Source organism: Neopelma chrysocephalum, unplaced genomic scaffold (assembly GCF_003984885.1).
Source record: "Neopelma chrysocephalum unplaced genomic scaffold, ASM398488v2 Primary Assembly neopelma1_79, whole genome shotgun sequence".
NCBI classification, from domain to species: Eukaryota; Metazoa; Chordata; class Aves; order Passeriformes; family Pipridae; genus Neopelma; species Neopelma chrysocephalum.
Genome location: NW_020897740.1, coordinates 218449 through 240795, shown reverse-complemented (window position 1 = coordinate 240795; position 22347 = coordinate 218449). Strand labels below are relative to the sequence as shown.

Genomic DNA, 22347 nt, shown 5'->3' with positions numbered 1-22347 from the left:
CAGATTACATAAAACATTTTGATATCCTGATTTTACAAAATGTCTGATGACATCAAGCCTTGGTGACCTGCTATACATTTACTGTTTCTCAGTTCCTTAGAGAAGAAGGAATAAATGAAGTGAGAAGAACACTGGAAAAATCTAATAGATAAACTGACTAATCTCAGACCTCAAGGTCACAGCAAAGCAATTAATTTCTTGGCTTTTCAACAGCCCAAGACATGATTTATCAATCTGAGACCAGACTTATAAACACTATACATCTCAATAATATGTTCTTTGCACTGTGTAAATTTTTAAACAATGATAGATTGCCTGGGCTGGACCCAAGTTATTTTACAAACAGAAATAGAATATTTGCAAATGAAATGGTTCAATAACAGGGGGGGAAAAATGGAAAAAATAGAGTAAAAAGAAAGGATTATGCCAAATAGCAGCTATACTTAACTGCAACTGCAAAGTAATCTGTGCAGTAAAAGGTTTTCAGAATCCGCATCCTTTGAAAATTTATCATTTTGTACCACTGACACTAAAGACCACTAAATGAAAAATATTTCCTAAGTTCAACAACACTAACAGAAACTTACACTGCCAAAGAAATAGTGTGATTGAGCTAAACAAGGGCTGTAAATTAATACCTCTCTCTAGTTGCTCACTCAATCACAGACTGCCTTGAAATCATTAAGGAATTTGAGTCTTAGTTTCCTTCCCCTTAAAGTGAAATAATTTTTTATCTCTCTTCCAACAAGAGCCTAATCTTCATAGCTTGAAGTGTTCAGGCTGATCATCTGCTCACAGTGAGAACGCAGCACTATTTCTTTAAAGCTGGATTCTCTTTGGCCAGCATCTGACACAATCTGGCCCTGGCTCTGACAAGGCTCTCAAGATGTTGCTGTAATATGAAAACACTCCTCTGCTATTTTCTCATCTGGAGACAGTCAAAATTCTTCATTAACTAGAGCACTGATCCTGGTCTCTGCTCAGCCTGGGAAGGGAGGAGGGAAGTGCTGTTTGGGCATGAGCTGCTTTTAGGGTCTTGATTGAAAAAACTGGGGTCTGTTTCTTGAGAGTACATAGTGGGTGCTCAAGAATACAGATGAGCTCAAAGACTATGTATAAGAAATGAGTTTGAAAGTTCAACACGCTTGATTTCCTGTCCTCTGAATTTACTGCTCCAGACAACACGGCTCCTGTCAATTTTCAGGTGACAAATTCTCTCTCAGAGACCCAGCTGTTCCTTAATTCACTTATTATTTAGACAATACAATAAGATCTCAGTTTGTATAGGGCTGATCCTTATGATGCAAGAAAATCAAAAAGATCAAAGGTGCACGTGATACGGCTGCACAAGTTTCTTTTGGTGAAGTCCTGCTCCAAGGACTATTTAGTTATTTCATTTGAAACAACAATTGCTATTGAGCCAGCATGCATATGCAAAGCATAATTTTTAAAAAAAGCAAAAGAAATTTCTTGTTACACATCAGTGTTGTTCCACATAGTCTTGAAAATAAAATTATTAGAGGTTCTTTTCAAAAATTGAACATTAAAGCGGTGAACACTGCAACCACAGCTCCCTGTAAAATAAACATTAACTTCATGTTGCTTCAGGTCCTACTAATGCTGCAGGAGGGGAGCACTTGAACAAAGAGGAATAAAGAAATGAGTTCAGGCTTAAAAATGAGACATCAAAAGGGGGTTTAGCAGGAGACGGAAACAGCTATTTTTACATCTTATGATAATGGGGTTATAATAATGTCTTTATACAAAAGAAGGAACTGTGGCATTTCCAAAGTGAGAATTCAACACTACTTCCAAAACTCTGTTCAAAAAGTTATGGCATTCACTCTGAGACTTTTTTTCAAGTCTTTCTATTCTCCTTTCTATAATTTAAAGGGCGCTTCCTCCCCGCTTGGCTCATTTCCAGTGTCTCTGTGCCAGCTCTCTCTATCTAGGGTTTCATATCGCCATCCGAGTGCCTCAGGCCCGTGGTATTTATCCTACTTATAGACCGAAGTCTGCAATTTATTGCACCTGGGACAGGTTGCTGCACCTCTGCAGACTCCCACAGCCTCCAAAGCCACTTCTGCCCCTACAAACAGCCACTCTGTTGGAGCATAAAGGGGGCTGTCAGCTGGGCAAAGGCACAAGCATCCCCCCTTCCCTGCCCCTCTTCTGCATTCCCAATGTATGCCAGCAGGTTTTCCTGGTGCAGTGCACCACAGGAAGAAATGAAATCCCTAGCTGGAAAACTTTAATGTCTAAAAGTAGATTATTTTAGGACATTTTAAGTACATTAAGTACATTTTAGGACATTTATTTTAAGTAGCTGAATTACAGTGGGTTGTGCTTTCATTATTTTAAAAACATCAAAACATGTTTCATTGCATTGATTTTAGGTGTAGAGATTTAATTCACAGCACACGTAATGAAACACTGATGCAATTCTTGGTTAGGAAGAATTTCTTTACAGAGAGGGTAATCAGACATTGGAATGGGCTGCCCAGGGAAGTGGTGGATTCTCCATCCCTGGAGCTTTTTAAGATAAGACTGGATGTGGCACTCAGTGCCATGGTCTAGCAACCGCAGCAGTAGTCGATCAAGGGTTGGACTCGATGATCAACCCAGTTGATTCTATGATTCTATGATTCTATATTCTAGAGCCCAGCTCCATAGAATCATAGAATGATTTGGGTTGGAAGGGACCTTAAAGACCATCTAGTTCCAATATCCCTGCCATGGGCAGGGACACCTGCCACTAGACCAGGTTGTGCAAAGCCCCATCCCCACTCTCTGCTAGAGCATTCCTGCCTTCCTTCTGCTGCAAACTGTGCTGTCCTTCCCACAACTCCTCTGGTACATTCACTGCAGGTTTGAAGCAGGCTGGTTGACATGGGGATGGAGCTGATCATTCATCTCAGTTACTTCCAAAGCTGCTGCACACCTGGAAATACAGAGCTGTGACTGATTCTCAGTCAAATATTTACTTTGGCAGGTGCAGGGCAGAAGACATCACCGTGCTCACCTCTGTTGCTGTACGTAATTTGCATCCCTAACCACTGACAAACTCTGCAAATTGCACACCTGGAGCTCTTACAGGCTCTAAGTGGTTCAAGCCTGTACTTCCCTGTTCCCTTTTAAAAACAGCTACATCGTACCTCCACAGCAGCGCTATAACAGAATCATAGAATGGTTTGAGTTGGAAGGGACCTTGAAGTAGTATTTCCAAGCCCCCTGCCATGTGCAGGGACACCATCCATTAGACCAGGTTGCTCAGTGCAACCTTTAACACAGCAAGAATGAAAGACAGCATTTTAGGTTAAAAAGATAAATAAAAAAAAAGCACCCGAGTCCTAATAAATGCCTACGACAGCAGAGTGATTAGTGGCTCACCCCACATTTGCACTGAGTTTGGTGGGAGCTGAGACAGTTGCCACCGGGATTAATCCACACTATTCCCTTGCTCTATAGCTTTGGGAACAGTGGTGGAGGAGGCCTCGGCTCAGCAGGACATCTTTCCAACAGAGCCCTTCACAGGTGGCAACCAGACAAAAAAACTGTTCCAATTGTCATTTAATTGCTTGTTTCAGATTAAGGGAGTCCAGAATCCTCATTTACAGATGGTGCAGAGGTCTCTGCCAGCACAGCCTGTAGCAATTCACTTGCCCTGCCATCACCTATCACTTACTTATCAATGTTTAAAATCCTGATCTTTTCTATTCTATATTGTACCTTTGCATGGAGATTGTAAACACTGGGCATCTTGCTTATCCTCTCCAAGTGCAACCCCAAGAAGAAGAGTGATAAAGGGAAGCTTTAACAGCTTTGTGATAACACTGCACATGTAGTATTGAGCTGGGTTTTTTTTCCAGAGCCATCCTGGAATACACCAAACCAGCCAGGTTATGTGGTTTGTCCTCCAGTACTACATCCTCACTAACAGCACAAATAACTTCAAGAGTAACTTGGAGTAACCTGGAAGCTCTCCTGAGACAGAGGAAGAAAAGACACAGAGTCTTCTTCCCTCACATCCCAGTTGCAATGAAAAAAAACCAACTCAAAATTGAACCCACATGACTTTTCTTAGCTGTGATACATTATGCTTCAAGGGGTGCTTAGTTTAAAAAAAAGAGGAACTATGCCTTTCTGTCCCATGCAGTAGAGGGCAAAATGTTCAAAAATAGGCACTCCTCTGACTCAAACCACAAGAAAAATAAAAAGTCAATATAAATCAAATAGCTGTAATGAAAATTACCAATAATTTCAGTTAAGAGAACTGCAGAGACAGTGTACGAAAAGTGTATGAAAAGTTCTGAAGGGTGATAGGCATCTGCATGCTTAAAAACATCACACAGTATTGATGGTAACCACACGATAATTTACAAATTAGATTTGGTCACATCAAATGCTTTTGATCACATCAGTAAGACTGGCTCCTAACCTATCTCCCCAAAATTTCCTGAAGCAGTAGATGTCTTGGACCAGAATCACTTCACTCCTTGATTTAATTTCACTTTTCAAGTCAGTCTGTCACATGATAAGTTTTCAAAATAAAAAAAAATAAATGTTTGGGTTTTTTTATTTTAAATGTCTGCCTTCCCTGATTTTATAAAGCACACAGGTCCTTGATTATTAAACTCAGATTTGCTACTAGGTCATCCAGCTTGAGTTCATTCCTGTCTGTACCAGGCCTGAGAAGATTTAGCCAGCTGCTCTCACCAAGACAAATGGCCTAGAATCACAGGACCATTTAGGTTTGAAAAGTCCAACCATTAACCCAGCACTGCTGAGTCCACCGTTAAACTATGTCCCTAAGTGCCACCTCTACACATCTTTTAAACACCTCCAGGGTTGTGGACTCACATTTTATTAAAGCGCAACTCCTAAAAAGGTGTTTTGTCAGAACTGAAGACTAACAAGGAAAAACCCATTTGCACCCATAGGTATCTGTGCTAATGATTAGTCATAAACACTAGTGCTGTATTTTCTACCTGCATTTGTCTGGTTTCAGCTTCCAGTCATACAGTCCTCAGTCTACATATCCTGATCATATTAAAGAGCCTGCTAACACCAAGACACCTCAAAGACACTAAAACAATGGAAATCTGCCAGTTTTTCTGCCATCCTCATGTTTTATCATCAATTTCCTTGCAATGAAACAGCACCAGGTTTGGTTCAGACTTTGAAGGAACCAACAAAAAACCTTCTGCATGCTCCCAGTCAATGGCTGTTTGGGGTTTTCTTTCTCTACACGTCTCAGATTCATATTATCTGAGTGTACAGTGCTGGGGGTCCTTTTAAACAATAAGTTATTTGGTACCCAGCCAGTTGTCTTATTTTAAAAACCTAAGAAAATTATATTTAGCCATTAATTTTTGATCAAGTAAATTGTTAATTTCCTCAAAGAAAACAAATTTATTTGACAAGGCATATTTTCTGTAATTTTTAGAAAAGGTTAATAGATTTTTTTATTACTGTCTCCATGTACCAAAACATATCTACCAAAATAGACAGGACAAATCAAATTCTCCCCAACAGGACAACTTTTCTTTCCATATTTTACAGACAGGTGCTGTGAGATTATTCATCTCTGGTTTGAAACAGACTCCAACCCATATCCCCTGTTCGGTTTAATTGGATCGGATGCTGTGCTATGTGTATTCAAGATCCCGCATCTCTGAGACATCTAAAACAAGTAGAACTAAGTATTTGATTAATATTTAAACACAGCAAAACTGACAAATATTGCAGCAGATAAGTTTCTTGGGCAAGATTTCCCTGACAGGATACCATAACTTCCACTGAAAGGAGCCACTGATAGTTACTTGTATCCTGAGGGGGAGAACCAGAGCCCTGGAGATCTACTTAGTTTGCTGCTTTCTGTGCACATAAAAGTAGAATACATAACAAGGTCACAACAGACCAAAACCAGTAAATCTTCAAGCAGGTGCGATTCAAATAGATACCAGATCTGCTGGAAAGCAAGAAGCTTGACCAGCATGCAGAATTTCTGAAGATCACTACTTTTATAACATTTTAAATTTTATGACTGTTTTTCAAAAGTCAAGCAAAACGTTAGGTACATACTTTTCAGGGTTTTCCACTTCTTCAGTAACAAAATTGAGGTAAAACCTAGAAAAGAATTATAAAATGTATTATAAGGACTTGGTAGATTTTTATTCTATATTTCTTTCACAAAGAATCAGGAAGATGCTTTTAGTTAAGCACAGCTATTAATCACAGTAGACTTTGCAGATCCATGTTTGGATTAAGGAGACTGTGAGATTTAACCTTCCTTCATCCCCACACTCAGGAAGAGAATTTTCAGAAAAGACAGCAAAGCAGAAAAAAAAAAGACAAAAGCTATGTAAAGTCAGTGTGGAACTAAATTATTTTCTTTCCCTTGACATTCTAGGCAGATTATGGTTTACCCTAATTCCATACACACACACACACACATGCACCCTCAAGCCTCATATTCCATTTGTGGTTGTAGCCTTTTACAATTTCAAGTTATATTGGCGAAAAGTCTCATCAGAGTATTCAGCAAGGACTTCTTAACAATAAAAATAAACAAAACCCTGGAAGAAACCCTTCTGAAACAAGAACTTTGACATTAGTTTGTTGTACAGAATCACAAACCCAGGCTGCTAACCCTGCACGCTCTTGCACAACCTCCAGCACAGGTTGCACTCTGGTCGTATTCCAGCAGCACTCAAGAGACAGCTCTGCATGGGAATTCATAGGAACTACTCACCGGGCACAGCCCTGCATACAAAGCAAACATAAGCCTCAAGGTCACTGAACCCTCTGTTCTGCATTTATTAGCACTAGGTCTGTGCATCGCTGGATCACAGTTGTGCCTGGCTTGGAGACAGGCACAAAGTCAGATCCTGGCTAATTAAACAGGGCAGTCAATACAGCGCTTATGCTGGCTTTCTGCTCTTGTACAGAAAGACAAATGATACCTGAGCCAACAGTGCTACAGTGAATAAACAAATGGTAACTGATCTGGCAGAAAGCTTTGCTCCATCGCAAGTCTCGGAGCAGACCTGGGTTAGCAGAATGAGTTAGCGCTGGCTCACGGTTTTTAAAAAACGTGATTTTGTGACTGAGCATGAAATTCTGTAAAACCAGAGTTGCCACCTTATACAACAACCTCAGTACTTGTTTTTAAACTTTCTAGTGCACAAAGCACAAAAGAAGAGGTTGGGATACTTCAAAAGAGAGATGGCTTCTGACAAGTAAAATGTTCAGCTACTTCTTTCTTGTCTTTGTCCTGCTTCTAGACAGAAGTGATTTTGATCAGGAACTATAGTGAAAGGACAAGGAGTAATAGGTTCAAACTGAAAGAGGACAAATTTAGAATAGAAACATGGAAGAAAATCGTCACAGTGAAGGTGGTGAGGCACTGGAACAGGCTGCCCAGAGAAGTTGTGGATCCCCCATCCTTGGCAATGTTCAAGGCCACACTGGACAGGGCTTTGAGCAACCTGGTCTAGTGGGAAGGGTCCCCGCCCATGGCAGGGAGGTGGGACTAGATGATCTTTAAGGTCCCTTCCAACCCAAACCATTCTGTGATTTTATGATTCTATGACAGCCCAGCATCAGTCCTTTTACTGATGAAAAGACGCGTTGCCTTGCATTCTTTTCTTCACTTGTCCTTTTTCACCCAGCATTTTATACACCCAACAGTCTATGCTTGCTCTTGGCAGAATGAATCCACAAATAGAAGAGATACTGCCTTTGTTTTCTTCTTCAAAGCTGTATCATTAAAAGCTAATAGTCTTGTAAGTTATGCATAAAATTCTGCCTGCATCCTGGGACATGCCACCAACACTTGCAACACTCCTTCACATTCAGCTTATCGTATTGATTTAGCCCCATGAAACTGATAGTGCAAGGGTATTGACACTCCACTTAATGGTCTGCTCCTCTGTGCTCCAAGGCAATCAATTTGAGCTGGTGACAAAGACAAATAGGCAGCTGGGAAGAACCACTAGCCAAATTAGGTCTTTTTCCTGCTAATTTCTTTTATAAGTGGCAAATAAGGACCTTGAAATGAAAGTCAGAAGGTATAAAGTAAAAAAAGAAAGATTATTTTTATTGTAGGAGTTTGGACCGTTATGTGGAAAATAGAAAGAAATGGGAAAGAAACATCAAAAATACTATTATTCTGTTGCAACATTCTACAGCTATCAAACTCTGAATAATATTAAAGAGCTTTTAAAATTGCTTTCATATAAAAACATACATTTAGGTTAATATTTTAAATGTGAGAAACCATCACATGTACAGATATGAGAGGACAGAGGCGGTTATAGGGGAGAGAGGGAAGAAAGTAGAGATTGTCCGCATAATCAGTTCCATTTCTTTGAGGCTTCAAAATGACAGGCTCTTTTCTTACATATCTATCCCAGATAAAGGCTTTGGACTCTCTTGGGTTTCCTCTCCTGCTGCCATTTGATATATAAAGTTCTGTTCATACTTCAGTGTGCATGTTTATAATCCTCCTGCAACCAGGGAGTTACAGAGGGGCAAAGAACTCCAATGCTCGGCCCATTGTCCCTCCAAATTAAATAAATAAACCCCTTATCTCTCAGCCCTCTCCTTTTGTGTGAGGTAAAGAACTTGGCTGCCTGTGAGGCTATGGAAAGCAAAGGGAAGACCTGCAGACAAAGCTATCTCAAAATAAGCCCACTCTGTGCATTATAGTCTCCTTTTTTCCCCCACACTGCTGCTGTAAAAGCCCTTTGGCACTGCACAATGTGGAGCCCTCACAGGCATGAATAAATTGTAAAGGTAGATTCGAAGAGCAGCAGCACCTTTCAAACCAGCTGCTGTGTACTTTGCTGGGGAAAGAGAGAAATAACTTGAAAGTTCTGAACAGGATACCTGAAGGCAGATTCTCATGCCTTTGCTCACAGTCAACCACACTTGACTTCTGTGGAAGCCAGTTGCACTTTTTGTCGAGTGAGGTCCAATTCTCTCAGAGTGAGAAGTATAAGAATCTAGTTTTTTACCCTGTTTTTTGGTCCACACTGATCTTATCATAGTTTGCCTCTTATTCTTCAAATACTGCTTTACAAAGCAAAGCTAAGGGCCACACAACTTTGTAACAGAATCATAGATTTGTTTTTCACGTAATTACTGACTTGTTCAACAAAAATGAAATCTTCATTATTCCTTTTATCCTTTTATCTAAATACTTAATGGAAATTTAATTTCATGGTCTGATTTTTTCGTGTTCAGTGCATGTTTATCTGAAGGAGAAGAAAAATCTTTCTTTTACAGAGCTGCTTGCACAATAATCACTGAGCATCTGGAACAGTGGTGAGAACTACCCTTAAAAAGATGTAGAATGTGCTACTTACTTCATATAAATAAATGTCTTTCTTAGAGCACATTAGTATTTGTTTCGGGACAAATACTTATAAGTTTCATCCACTTACCAGCCTGAATAGGCATACATTCCTGAATAAAAAGCAAGTGGTAGACCCATAACACTGGCATCATTCCCCGCAAAGGCATTTTTAAAGTGCTGTGTTTCTCCTGCAACATCAACAAAAAGAATATTGAAAAATAAGCTCTTTGGTCACTTACTACTTTAGACAAATAAATATATCACACCATGGAACACTTAATCACCCTACAGTTCACTGACATCAAGTTCTGCCCTTGACCTTAATTTCTGACCTAACCCTCGCAGTCATAATCTGACAACAATTGTAAAAGGCTTTGTGCTGTCTGTAGCCATGCAATAGCAGAATTTGACCTATTAGTTTGATTCAAAGCATTCTGAGCTTGATGACATTCACTACTCTGTCATTTCCAGCAATGACTTACATCAACATGAAAGAGCAGAACAAGCTCTGTAGTTTTTAATGTGGAAAATTTCACTCGTTCAACATTTTAATCAGAAGTAACTTTGCTGACATTTCATTCAGAAGCAACATTTATAAGATAAATAAACCCAAAATATTAAACATCTCTACTACTGAAAAATGAAGTTAGTTACTCCCTACCACATGATAGTTAACACTGTATTAATATTTCATCAAGTAAGAATTACCTGTACATATCATATATATACATATATATAAATGCAAATATGTAAGACGTCCCTACAATATCCCAAATTTTCTGCGTAGCAATGATCCTCCACAGAGATGGAGCAGGAAGAAGCTGAATTCATTCAGACTAGCAATGGGTCAAATCCTCTACCCTTTGCTCTGTTTTTTTCTGAGCTCTCAGTAAAAATTTCCCACTGAAACAGAGGCTTTTTGGTTAAGGGAAAAGCTGTGGCCACAGAAAGGTCCCAGTGGAGAATCAGGGACACTATCTGTGCTACTTCAGGGCATCCAACCACAACCAAACCTGGGCCTGACCTGCTCCAAAGGAAAAGTGGAGTGGATGGGAGCAGAGAGAAATTCTACCCATTTCATGTGTAATGTGCAATGGGAAATGGTGTTGCAACTGCCAGACAGAAAGTGGAAAACAAGAAAACAAAAACAGTGAACCAGCAGAATGCTACACAGGAAAACCTTTATTTCAGAGTCTTTATTAACCACAGCTGCCTGTCCCTGAGTAATCGAGCTCACTGCACTGAGTGCTGTTCACTCAGATGGGTTTGTGAGTCACCAGAGAAAAGCATCCCCAGGGACAGAGCCAACAACTGTGACAGTTTTTGTTAGATAAAATCTGCCACCAATTCATTAAAGAGTGCACCCTATTCTGCCCCTCTGTACTGAATGGCTCCTTGTGCTCTGTGTAGTTGCCGTAAGGAGAGTGAGCTGGGGCTTGTCACCATATCACACCAACTGTGGAGAGGGCTGTAATGCAAAAGTCTCTGCAGGTAGCTGAGCATCTGTCAGTGAAAAGAGTGCCTTTATAAGGGTTTGCAGTGACAGGAAAAGGGGGAATGGCTTTAAACTGTAAAAGGGCAGGTTTAAATCAGATATTAGGAAGAAATTCTTCTCTGTGAGGGTCATGAGGCACCGGACCAGCTTGTCCAGAGAAGCAGTGGATGTCCTGGAAGTGTTCAAGGCCAGGCTGGATGGGGTTGTGAGAAACTTGGTCTAGCAGAAGGTATCTCCACCCATGGAAGGGGGTTGGAACTAGATGGTCTTTAAGGTCCCTTCCAACCCAAACCATTCTATGACTGTGTGATTCTGTGAAATCGGAGACCTTCTCCCACCACATACCCTGTACCATGACTAGGGACCAGCACAATTAAAGGAGGCATTCTGCTTAGACTAGGCATGTATGTCCATCTGCCATTAAAACCCATCCTGCCCCTTTCACAAAGTTCATGCCAAAGGCAAATTACAGAGAAGAACAGTCCATTTGCTCATTTGAGAGTGAGCCTGATTGAAACAGACTCATTGGCATGCTGAAGGAAACACCAGTTCACCCCAGTGTAGTTCCACTTCTAATCAATTACATGACAGAGCAGAGCCTCAGTTAAGCAAGCACAGACTAATTAAGAGACTTTGCTGCTATAAGCATTATTTGGCGGAGGCAGGTGGGGAAAGACTGGGGAGGGTAAAGATAAAAGCTCTTTAAAAGCATTTACTTTTCATTTCATACCTTTAATTAGCTGGATAACTCCAGGGACTATAATTATCAGAATTGCTACAAGCTTGCAAAAGGTAAGGAACATCTGAATGCGGGCACTCCAGCTGACACTTGTGCTATTCAGGACCATCACCAGTGCTGTGAGGGGAAAATGAAAAGTCAGAAAGAAATAATTGTCACAAAACTCTTTGCCAGCAGAGAGGTCACATACCCAATAGATCCTGATGCATTAAAGGAAATACACCCCAATAACCTTCTCCTGTCATCCTCCTACTTCTCCCATTCCACTTCAACGTGCCACACGAAAGGCTTGAGCTGACCCCCTCTACCTGACCCACTGCGTAGCCCATCCCTCTGTCCCTTCTCTGCCTGGCTCCCTCCACACCAAATTACAGCTTCATTGACCCAGAACTGTCAACTTTTGGTACACAATGGGCTGGCAGGACCCTGCCTTGGATGAAAGAAATTAATTGCCCAACGCTTGTCATTCCAGATTTCTTTGTCTGTGCTGGTTTGAGTAGAGATTTGCATTTTTCACAAAACAGTAATAATTAATAACCATATTAAATTTTCTCAGCCTTCTTTAGAACCTGCATAAATTTGTCACTTGCTACCTTATTTACTTCTGCTCTTCTTTTCCACACTTTCTCCTCCCTTTTTGCTGTACCACCAGAGATGCAGGAGGGCCAGAGGGCAAATGATGTGCCCATCATTGTCAGGAATTGAAGAAATAGAGACCTTTTCCTTCTTGAAAACAAAGCCCAGGTCTGCACCTCACCAGCATGTGGAGAGATAAGTGAGAAGGGTTTTTACATCCTGCCTGCTCAGCTTGTGTCTCCTTCTGGGTCAGGAACAGCATCTTCTTGCATTTACTACAGCTCTGACTGACAGGAAGACGGAAGGTCTTATCATTTGAGGGCCAGTTATTCTAGTTTATTTAAACAATTACCCTGACAAAACATAGTCAAGAAATTTTCCCTAAAGAATGTAAAATGGGAGCCATTTCACTAGATAAAAAGCCCCTTTCCCCCTCTGCTTCAGGGAAAGGGAAATGTAGTCAGGCCTGTTCACTCATCATCTCTTTCTTGCCCGTCGTATGAAGCTAATGAAGTAGCTCCTCATCTCAATCCTCCCCTACTTCAAGCTCTCTCAAGAGCACAAGTCTGTCTGTATCATCAGCCACATCACACATCTTGGGATGCATAAAAGGACAAGCTGCTACTTTGTATGAGCTGTCATTGTAGATCTGGCACAGTACAGGCTTTCTGGAAGAAAACCCCACTGATTTATCCCAAGTCTTTTATACAGTTTCTGTTCACCGGCAAAGCTAAAAATATATAATAAAAAAATCTTCTCAGTTTAAACTAAAAGTAGTTTTGGTTCAATGGAAAAGGGAGAAAATTCCAAGTAATCTAGATACCAATGTATTTTTTGGATATTTTTAATAAAATAAAACTTCCAGGAAAGAAAAAAAAAGTCTTTTTCTGGAAGTTTTATTTGGGAAAGAGAAAGCCCCACTCTCAAATGTAGAACTTGCAAGCCAACATAAACTCACAACATCATTTAGCACGATATTTTCCACAAAATAAAGATCTTTAAGATCAAAATCTTTAATCAGTTCTGTATCTCACCAGATACAGATTTCTTGCCCAGAAAGTGAAGTCCAGGCATGGACCAGACACAAGAAAATGTCAAGGAGGAGTTTTCTGTGTAAGAGTATCTGCGATTTGATATCCAGCTTACTCAGAGTTCAAGCTGACTGCAGCAATCAGTCTGTTACCTTACACAGGTCAGAGTAGGTAACATGAGCATCCAGCCCTCAGAGAGACCTCCTCCAGGCTGTCTAATGCATTGGTTTCACCTTCCTGATACACATATGAGAATGCCACTGGATGGTGAACCAGTAGGAATAGTAATGTCAACTCACAGGGAAACTCATAACCTTTTTTGCTGGCCAGCCACACACAGATCACAAACATCAAATCTGTGTAAGAGCTACACTGGCTTGAAAGAAAAAGAAGCCTGTGAGCAGTCTGTGTTAAAACCTCTTCCATCCCCAACTATGAGTTCAAGTCAGTCAAACATTTCATCTGAGGCTTTCTAATCAGATGGTGAAAGCAAAAGGGATACTGCAAGGATGTTCATTAACCAGGAAACTGAAGGGATGCTACACCTGCAGTCAGTCTTGTGCATATGCTGTTAGTTTTCACAGAATCATAGAATGGTTTGGGTTGGAAGGGACCTTAAAGATCATGTAGTTCCAAGCCCTGTGCCATGAGCAAGGACACCTTTCACTAGATCAGGTTGCTCAGAGCTCCATCTAACCTGGCCCTGAACACTTCCAGGGATGGGTCAGCCACAACTTCTCTGGGTAACATGCACCAGCATTTTACTACCCTCATCATAAAAATTTCTTCTTAATATCTAATCTAAACCTGCCCTTTTTCAGTCTGAAAACCATTTCCCTTTTTCCTATCACTAAAACTCCCTTGATGCAAATGTCCTTAGATGGTCCTCCACAGGAGTAAGTCCCTTCCAGAGCTAGAGGACTGTACTAGTATCAGTTCAGGTTGCAGGGCTGAGACTTAAGTGCACAGAATATTTGAGACCAGTTTTATATTTTTTGGAATTTCATCTTATTGTACCTATTATGGTATAAGAATTTACAGTCTTCTATATAAATATATATATAAGTATAATATATAAATATATTAATTTTATTATATACTATTATTAATAATTTTAGTATTCTATAATATAATATTTTGTCTTAAGGTTCTATGTGCATAACATCTGTCTAGAATTATGGGGCTTACACTGCTATCATGTACCAGCACCAGACTAGTTGTGTTAGCAATTGAGTAGTGAAAGGCGACAAGGAGTCACAAAGAAAGCTGCTAAAAAGCAGGAAAAGAATATGACAACTGTGCTAGGATCCATACATAGTCCCATTATACCTTGGGACTATGGCCATCATTCAACACCTCTCATCTATGAATAAAGTCTGATGGAGATATTTAAGGAAACTGACTGCAGACACTTGGACACAGGACCACAGCAATGATCAGAAGGAAGGAGCAGTTTCCCAGGAAAAGGGCAGTGAAAGAAGGACTCAAGTCTAACTTTGCTGACTAGAAGTCCGGCATCTAGTATGGCTGCTTCCTCAGTGAAGAAAGAGCTCCAGAGGATGAATAACAACACCTCTTAGAGATGCCTATCCCAGACAAGATGAGATGCCTTCGGGAAGTGCCTCTTTCCCTCTTTTTTCCACCAACTGTATGGGGAGCATAAAAAATTACCTTAAACTAAACACCTAGCTAAAAACGAGATGGATGCTAACCCAGAGGAGCATGGAAGGAGAACAAAATGGGGTTCATGAACAATCAAACACAATGGTAACACCAATCATGTTGCTTTTCACAATCTCTTTCGTTCCCACAGCCACAGCTATAGATGGATAACAAAATCTAATGGGAGAAGCAGTGGTAAGCATTACATCCTGGCCTACTTTTCAAGAATATATGTACCACTGCCTCAGCAGGAGACCAAGAAAACTGCCCTGCCTTAACTTGTCAGACTTTGAGGGTCAAGGCATTTAAAAAACGCAAATAATACCCTCAATTTGCAGATCCTAATGCGTCAATTAAAGGTCACAGGAGGCACAAAAGCACCTATCAGAGCAGTTTTTGCTATCCCTGCAAGCCAAGAGATGTTTTAACTTAAACTGCTTGTCTGAAAATTGTCAGCGGTAGAGAGTGACATCTGTAACATCTGCCACGATGGGGTAAAAAAAAAGGCAACTAACTGTAGACTCATATACATGCCTGTAAAGTTTGGGCCTGGACCATTTGCCAGCAAGCACTGATAGATCTGTACAGCTGACCTCAGTTTTCAAGCATAACTTTACCTCGAACAGCCAAAGATGGGGATATTTGAGTTTTTCAGCAGACCTCCCAAAAATATAAAACAGGGGGAAATTATACATTATTGCTACATAAAATGCCTAAAATACACGTAAATGAGTGTAAAAACATGTGTGAGTTGGCAACCAGCTTTCAGTTTCAGGGTTTTTAATAGCTGAAACCTCTTTATCTGCTTTCTGATACGGAGGCCAAGTGGAAAGATTGGAACAGGCTCAGTTAACGTGTTTCTACTCAGGTTACATATCGATAGAAGAGTTTAATACCTTTCACAGTGCAATTTATCCCTTCCTGTTACCACTATATTTAAGTTTAGCATTAGAAAAAGAATTCAAAGATACAAATAAAGCAACATACGAATATAGAGCATTTTTGCACTGCCACCATGCTTTGCAATGATAGGCACAGTGAGATAGGATGTTTCTTCACTGGAAGAAACAATAAATGTGTAGGAGTCTACCAGTTTTCACTGAAAGAGAAAAATTAATTTTAAACGCTTTCTCCTAAAACGACTATCTTCAGCATCAGAACAAAGGTGGACAACATCCCTTTTGCTTTGTGTCCTGGGACTGTTTTGTCCTACTTGAGCAAAGTTGGGCAGTTAGAAGGGCTGGTCTCCTGTTTGCATTTTCTTCAGCTGTCTTTCCCTGTGCTGGGGCACATCCAGCTTCTCTCTCCTCTACTTCGCTATTTATTTTCATAAAAATTGTAGTAATTAGATATCCTGTTTCTGGAAGTGTTCAAGGTCAGGTTGGACAGGGCTTTGAGCAATCTGGTCTAGTGGAAGTTGTCCTTGCCCATGACAAGGTGATCTTTAATGTCCCTTCCAACATATATCATTCTATGACTCTAATAGTCTATGAAATGCATGATGTAATAAAAATCTTTGAGATGTCTCCTCTTCTTTCAGGTACAGTTAAAACTGACTGAGTTTAGAAAAAGTTTCTGTCAGACTGACAGATAGACTGTGATATGCATATCCAGTATCTGACTAAGTTTTCCTCCTCATGAAAACTTGCTTAAGAAGCATCAAGCGAATTTAAGCGATTTCTAAATTTGAAAAGAACAGGCAGGTTTTGCTTTAGAGGTCCAGAAAGCTGTGGCACCAGAAAAGAGACTCCACACAAGTATCCTTCTCTCTACCAAGATACTGAAATGTTTGGACATTTTGGTTGGTTGGTTGGTTTTGTTAAAAAAAAAAAATCATAATAATGACAACTAAAAATGAAAGCAGCATACTGTGGAACAGAAAATTTGCCTCTACATATTGTTCAAGATTGATCTGAACAGGTGTGGTTTTGAGGGGTGTTTTGTGCCCAGCATATGCTTTTTTCTATAAATAATAAAGCAAGAATAAGGAAGTTTTTAAAGGTCATCATTTCCAGTAGTTCCATTTTAACTCTCATCTGATCTACATCTTCCCTGCATCACCATTCCTTTTTCACTGCAGAGGCACAGAGGGGGAATGATGGAGAGGAGAATGGGCTGTAGCCCCACTATGAGAAATATTTTTTCTCAGCTGGTAGAGGAGCAATAGTATTTGCCACTCCCCAGCACAATCCTGGCACATCCACCTCAGGCAACCTTTTAATAATAGGCTTAAGATGCATAAAAGGAGGTTTAGGTGGAGGGGGGAGAAGGAAAGAGAAAAGCTGTCTTGTGATAAGATGGAAAAAACTGGGCTGCAATAATATGTGAGGCTTTAAAAATTCCCACACTGCAGACTTTAAGACCAGTTTAGACAAATATCTGTAAGAAACTGTTTAGATAGTAGTGGTTGTATTTGGGATCAGGGATCACCTGACGATTTTTCAAAATCTCTCCCTGCTCTTTCTAGTATAACGAGAAATGACAAACTAAAACATTAGAACAAAGTCTCACCCAAGGACAGAATTTAATGGTGCTTCCCACTGCCTTTCCCCCATGCTATAAAGACAGATACACAACGAGCGCTCATCAGGCAAGGAGAGAGAAGGGACCAGGCCTGGATAAGAAGACAAAAGACATGTCATTTCACTTTCTGATTAACTTACAATTTGCAGTGGAAGCAAGCACTACTTTTGGCACCATTAAATTGGATTATAAGATCTTCAGGGCTCCAAAGCGTCTGTTCAGCTCACCACCTTAATCTTACCTACCACTCTGCCTACATGCACAATACCAAACATTCATAACAATTACCACCACAACAACTGATTCTTACCATACAAGGATAAGTCAGACACCGAGATTAAGTGTAGCAGAAGTTCTACAACTACTGCAAATGAAACTCCGCTGTAGAGCGTACTGCAAAGAATAAAGATAAAACCTCAGTCTGTCATGTCACTGTTTTCCTTAGCTTTGTCCCATTCACCATTGCAAGCTTTCTACAAGAATCCCTTCTTTCAGTGAAGTGCCAGCTCATCCTACAGACCTACTCTGTACAGGAGCAGTCTGCTATGACCTCTTTTTCACTTAAATTAAAAGCAATAAAAACATATTTCAAATGGTTCACCTATTGTGCTTGAATCACACGCACTTAACAAAATGCTTTGATGGAGTCCTCACTTAACATTCCTTCTGTCTCAGTGACCTTGACTGTTACTGAACATCTGTTTCACCCTTATCCTGCACTGAGATGTTTTAGACAGATGTAGCTGTAAAAAGTCATTGACCTCAAAATTCAAGCCTTTAATTCAATTATTCCAATGAAACCTATAGTTTGTGCATAATTAAGTTAGAAAGAAATGTGGTCACATACTGATTTTTTAATACTCCTAGCAGAAGGGAAAACTTATCAAGAGAGTTCCTACAAAAAGCCACAGTAACCTGGAGACTGGAAATTTCAATGTCAATTGAACTCCTTACCCCAAAGAAAGAAAAAGTCATCTGAACCTATTATTGTGCAAAACTGAAAGGGTCTCCTGTGGGCCTTTGATCATTTTGCATGTCTTAATTCCTTTTTCCAGTCCTTTTGTTTCTGTTATGTGCACTGAGCAAATTGAAAGGAACAATCTGTTACTAATTACTCAGGTCTACTCTGCACTCCCCTCCCAGCACAGCTGAATGCCAATATGTGCCCACAAGGAGCATCCTCACCAGTGACCAGACAGAACTGGAAACAAGCCTCTAATGCTACAGGTGCAGGCTCCAGAGTCCCATTCCCATCACCCTTTGTGCTTTTTCATTTCATGCCCTCTCCATACCATAAAGTTCCTGCACTCAGGGTAGCCTCCCTCTTTCCACTGCAAATATTAGCTTTCTGTCACCCTAAATGGTCCCTTTTACACTAACTGCAAAGTTAGCAAGAATAGGACAAGTTGCTGGTAACAACTGTGCACCAAACTGTATGTTCTGTTCCCACAGCTGGGTTGCCGCTTCCTGAATCACAAGTGCCTCAACAAGGATGACTGCCATGACAGAAAGAGTGGGACTAGGGAAGATGATCTCATGTCGCCTGTCTGCGCTCAAGAGAACTACATTTCTTCATGGCATCATACTTGGCACTCAATTGCCTCCTAAAACAGAGGTACAGCAAAGCACTTAAAAGCAGGTAATCATTCTTCCATATCTCTGGCATCGGCTCACCATCTTTTAGGGACTGAAATTGCTTCCACAAAAGTAATGAGACTTCAGCCATTAATTCCAGTGGCAACAGAATCAACCTTGGCAATAGATCTTCCCTGCCATTAATAAAGTCTGCTGTTCTTTTCACTAATGCATTTGTTCACAAACACACATAGCCAGGCAAAATGTCATGTGGATGCCCTTGGCATTGGAAGCCCAGTCATTAATGATTCACATCAAACAACTACCTGTTCAGAGAGTGATTACTTCTTTTTTTTTTTCCAATTTCTATAATCTTTACCCTTCCCTGAAACCTAAAATTTTATACTTACTGATGCCAACAGCTGTAATAAGTTTAATCGCAAGTTCTGGGATTTCACACTGCATAAAGAAAGGTTCCAAAATGTAACGTCCAAATGCCAACGATATCACTGCTGTGGCAGCAGGGCTAGAGTAAAAACAACAAAGTCACAAAATTAATCTGCAATAGTACACAGATGTTATTCTTATGGGTCATGCTGTAACTTCACTATCACCGAAGTGTGGACCTTAATTTTGGTGCCTGGTGGTAACTGTGCTGACATGTCCCGTGGTTTCTGAATGTAGCATTGCTCAGTGGGTCTGATCTTGACAGCAACACCTCTTACAACTTCTTACATCCATGCTGCAAAGCAGACATAATCAGAATGGAAAAGTATCAACAAAAATCTTTATTCACTTGCTTGAAGTGAACATAGCCAGAATTGGCTTACATGGGCAAAACCCTGAATAAAAGTCAGTTTGAATTTTAGTGGCCAGGTGTATCTCACCCCTCAGAGACACAAGGAAATTAGTTTCAATCAAGCCAAGAATTCTGGTTTACTGAAAGAAACACTAAAAATCTACCCAAGTTTGTTATGAAATTCTGAGACAATGAAAAAATAAATTCAAATGGGATTTCCTAAAACACAAACAGATTTTTTTCCTTTTATTGACTAACAACTTCCTAGCACTGCAAGTGACAGCAAAAATCCACGGAGCACAGAAAGCATCTACCATAAAATCAAGAAATGTCAAGAAAAGCAAGCAGTTGTTGGATTTACAAATTTGAAATGGTCATAATATTCATATAGCCTTTCTCCTTGAGACAAGCTAATTGTTTGCCAGAAGCCTTAGCACTGACACGCATTAATAGCAAATTAGCCTTGAATCAGACACTGTCTGCATATTACAGTTCCAGTGGTCTGTTCACGTTCCATTTGGGAGGACACTCTCACCCTTCTTAGGACAGCTGGTGGCATCTGTGCTTTATCACACACCTCACACACTGTAAGGACAAAAGGGCATATGATTCTGTCTCAAAGGATTTCTGAGTTAAACCAAAGTCCATGCAAATTTCTTGTGAAAAAATATACGACATTTAATAAAATAACACCTCACTTTGATAAAAATGCTATGCAGCAGGGTAAAAACTCTGCAGAGAAGTTGTTATTCTCCACTGAACAAAGGAATTTTCCACAATGGAGTTTCACCCTGGAAACAAAACCCACTTTCTTCATGTTATCACTCAACCCAGAAGTCAAACACTATGCTGGACCAAGCTGCAGAGCAGCAAATAGCAGAAGTATCTTCCTCAGAAAGTTTCTGCATGGATGAGCAAGGGCTAATGCATGTGCATCTCCCGTGCACGAGGATGTTCCTCCCACTGGCCAGCAAATGGCTTTGCAAATTTTGCCTAGATTTTTACAGACATTTACGGACTTTACCTCAGTGCAATATTTCTAACTCACATAAGAAAATCACCAGGCCTCCAGTTTTTAAATACTGCAGCCTGCCAGAAGTAGTTTGAAGTGCCCTAGATCAGATGAAAGACCACATCTTTGGAGATGTCACAGACTTTTTTCCTCAGTCTCAGCTCCTTTTCCCAGAACTTGGATTTTCCCCTCCCATTTTAAGGAAAAGCCTTTTTAAAAAAGCAGTCACTGCTATCTGCACCACTCTGCTTCTAAAATCATAGCTCCTAAATTACACCTCTAATAAATAGCTGTGTCTCTGGCATTCCCATGTCTGTGAGGAGATGGTGCTGGCAGTGCAGTCAATCAGTGGATGTGGAAGTTCTAAGAATGGAGCAGTGTTCAAAAAATGTGCAGGTGGGGTGTTTAGGGACAGAGCCTTGTGGTGGATTCAGCGGTGCTGAGTTAACGGAGTCTTTTTCAACCTCAATGATTCTGTGCTTTTCCTTCTGACTACAATCCTACAGGCAGGCTGGCAGCCCTCAACAGCTCTGTGTTCTGCAGCAGATAGAAAGCACATGAGCAGCTTTCACCAGGGGAGGAGCAGGTCAGCAGCCCAACAAATACCACAGGTGAGTCAGGCACCTGGCAGCGCACTTTTACCCAGCCTGCATTTAGCAACCACCACAGACTACAGACAATGCAGTCACACGGCCATCTTCACTTGTTTGAAAGCTGGTTGTTTGGGGTTTTTTTAAAGGTATGTATATTTATAAAATACTCGCAACCTGACTTTTGGGGAGAAAAAAGTTCATGCTTGCACTGGATGAGGAGCATCGCAGTGCAAGGCATAACTAAACAGCCGGTGATGCTGGCACAGTTTAATCAGTATGTGGGCAGAGTTTAAGTGTGTCCTACACGGCAAAGTAGTACCTGCAGAGATATATGTAGGAAATGTTTACTTTGATTGCAACCGCTCCACCAGCCTGTGAGTGTGATAATCCTGCAATCTTTCAGAGGAAAAAACAGCTTAGCTGAGAAGTGTCTGCGCAACTTCATCTGCCAAAAACAAATACAGACACACATCTGGTCTCAACTTCTTTGAAAGCGGCAGCCAATTAGTTTCCTGATGCAGGAGTCAGATATAAAACTCTACATAGAGGTTCAGCAGTGCTGCTCTGATCATCACAAGTTATAACACGCACACCTCCCTTGCTGCCTCTCTGGCTGATTAAAGAGTTCACTGATGTTCGTTCCCATGCAAGATGATTATTTTCTGGGTGTGGGGCAGATCATGATGACTAAGAGTATTTTCACTACATTCCTGGGACACTGTCATATGTAAAAACATAATTATTTTGTGAGGAGAAGAATTTATGAAGCCTGGTTTCTTGTGGGTGTTTGTGCCTGGGTTAATAAGGTCCCTCTGCCTAACAAGGTGCAGGTTAAGAGGGGGTTTGTAACACTTTTGTTGATTCTGTGACGTGAAAACATAGGTCTCATTCCTCTGCCTGATTTTCATTTTTGGCAGAAGGTTAATACAGTTGAGACATCTGCCCTTTCATCACGTTTGACGGAAATTATGCAGTTAATTC

At 40.5% G+C, this 22347-nt stretch overlaps 1 protein-coding gene across 8 annotated transcripts in view; it reads right to left on the bottom strand.

The window, feature by feature from the left end:
• Window positions 1-22347, bottom strand: part of SLC7A11 (solute carrier family 7 member 11) — a 222657-nt gene that overhangs the window by 34287 nt on the left and 166023 nt on the right. For 7 of the 8 annotated variants that reach the window (XM_027690024.1, XM_027690025.1, XM_027690027.1 and 4 more), the window contains 4 exons: window positions 19373-19488; window positions 11587-11712; window positions 9450-9549; window positions 6085-6129 (listed from right to left, as the gene is read on the bottom strand). In XM_027690024.1, coding sequence (XP_027545825.1) covers window positions 6085-6129; window positions 9450-9549; window positions 11587-11712; window positions 19373-19488 — 387 coding nt within the window. The remainder of the gene's footprint in view (window positions 1-6084; window positions 6130-9449; window positions 9550-11586; window positions 11713-19372; window positions 19489-22347) is intronic. The other variant, XM_027690023.1, reaches the window with a different exon arrangement.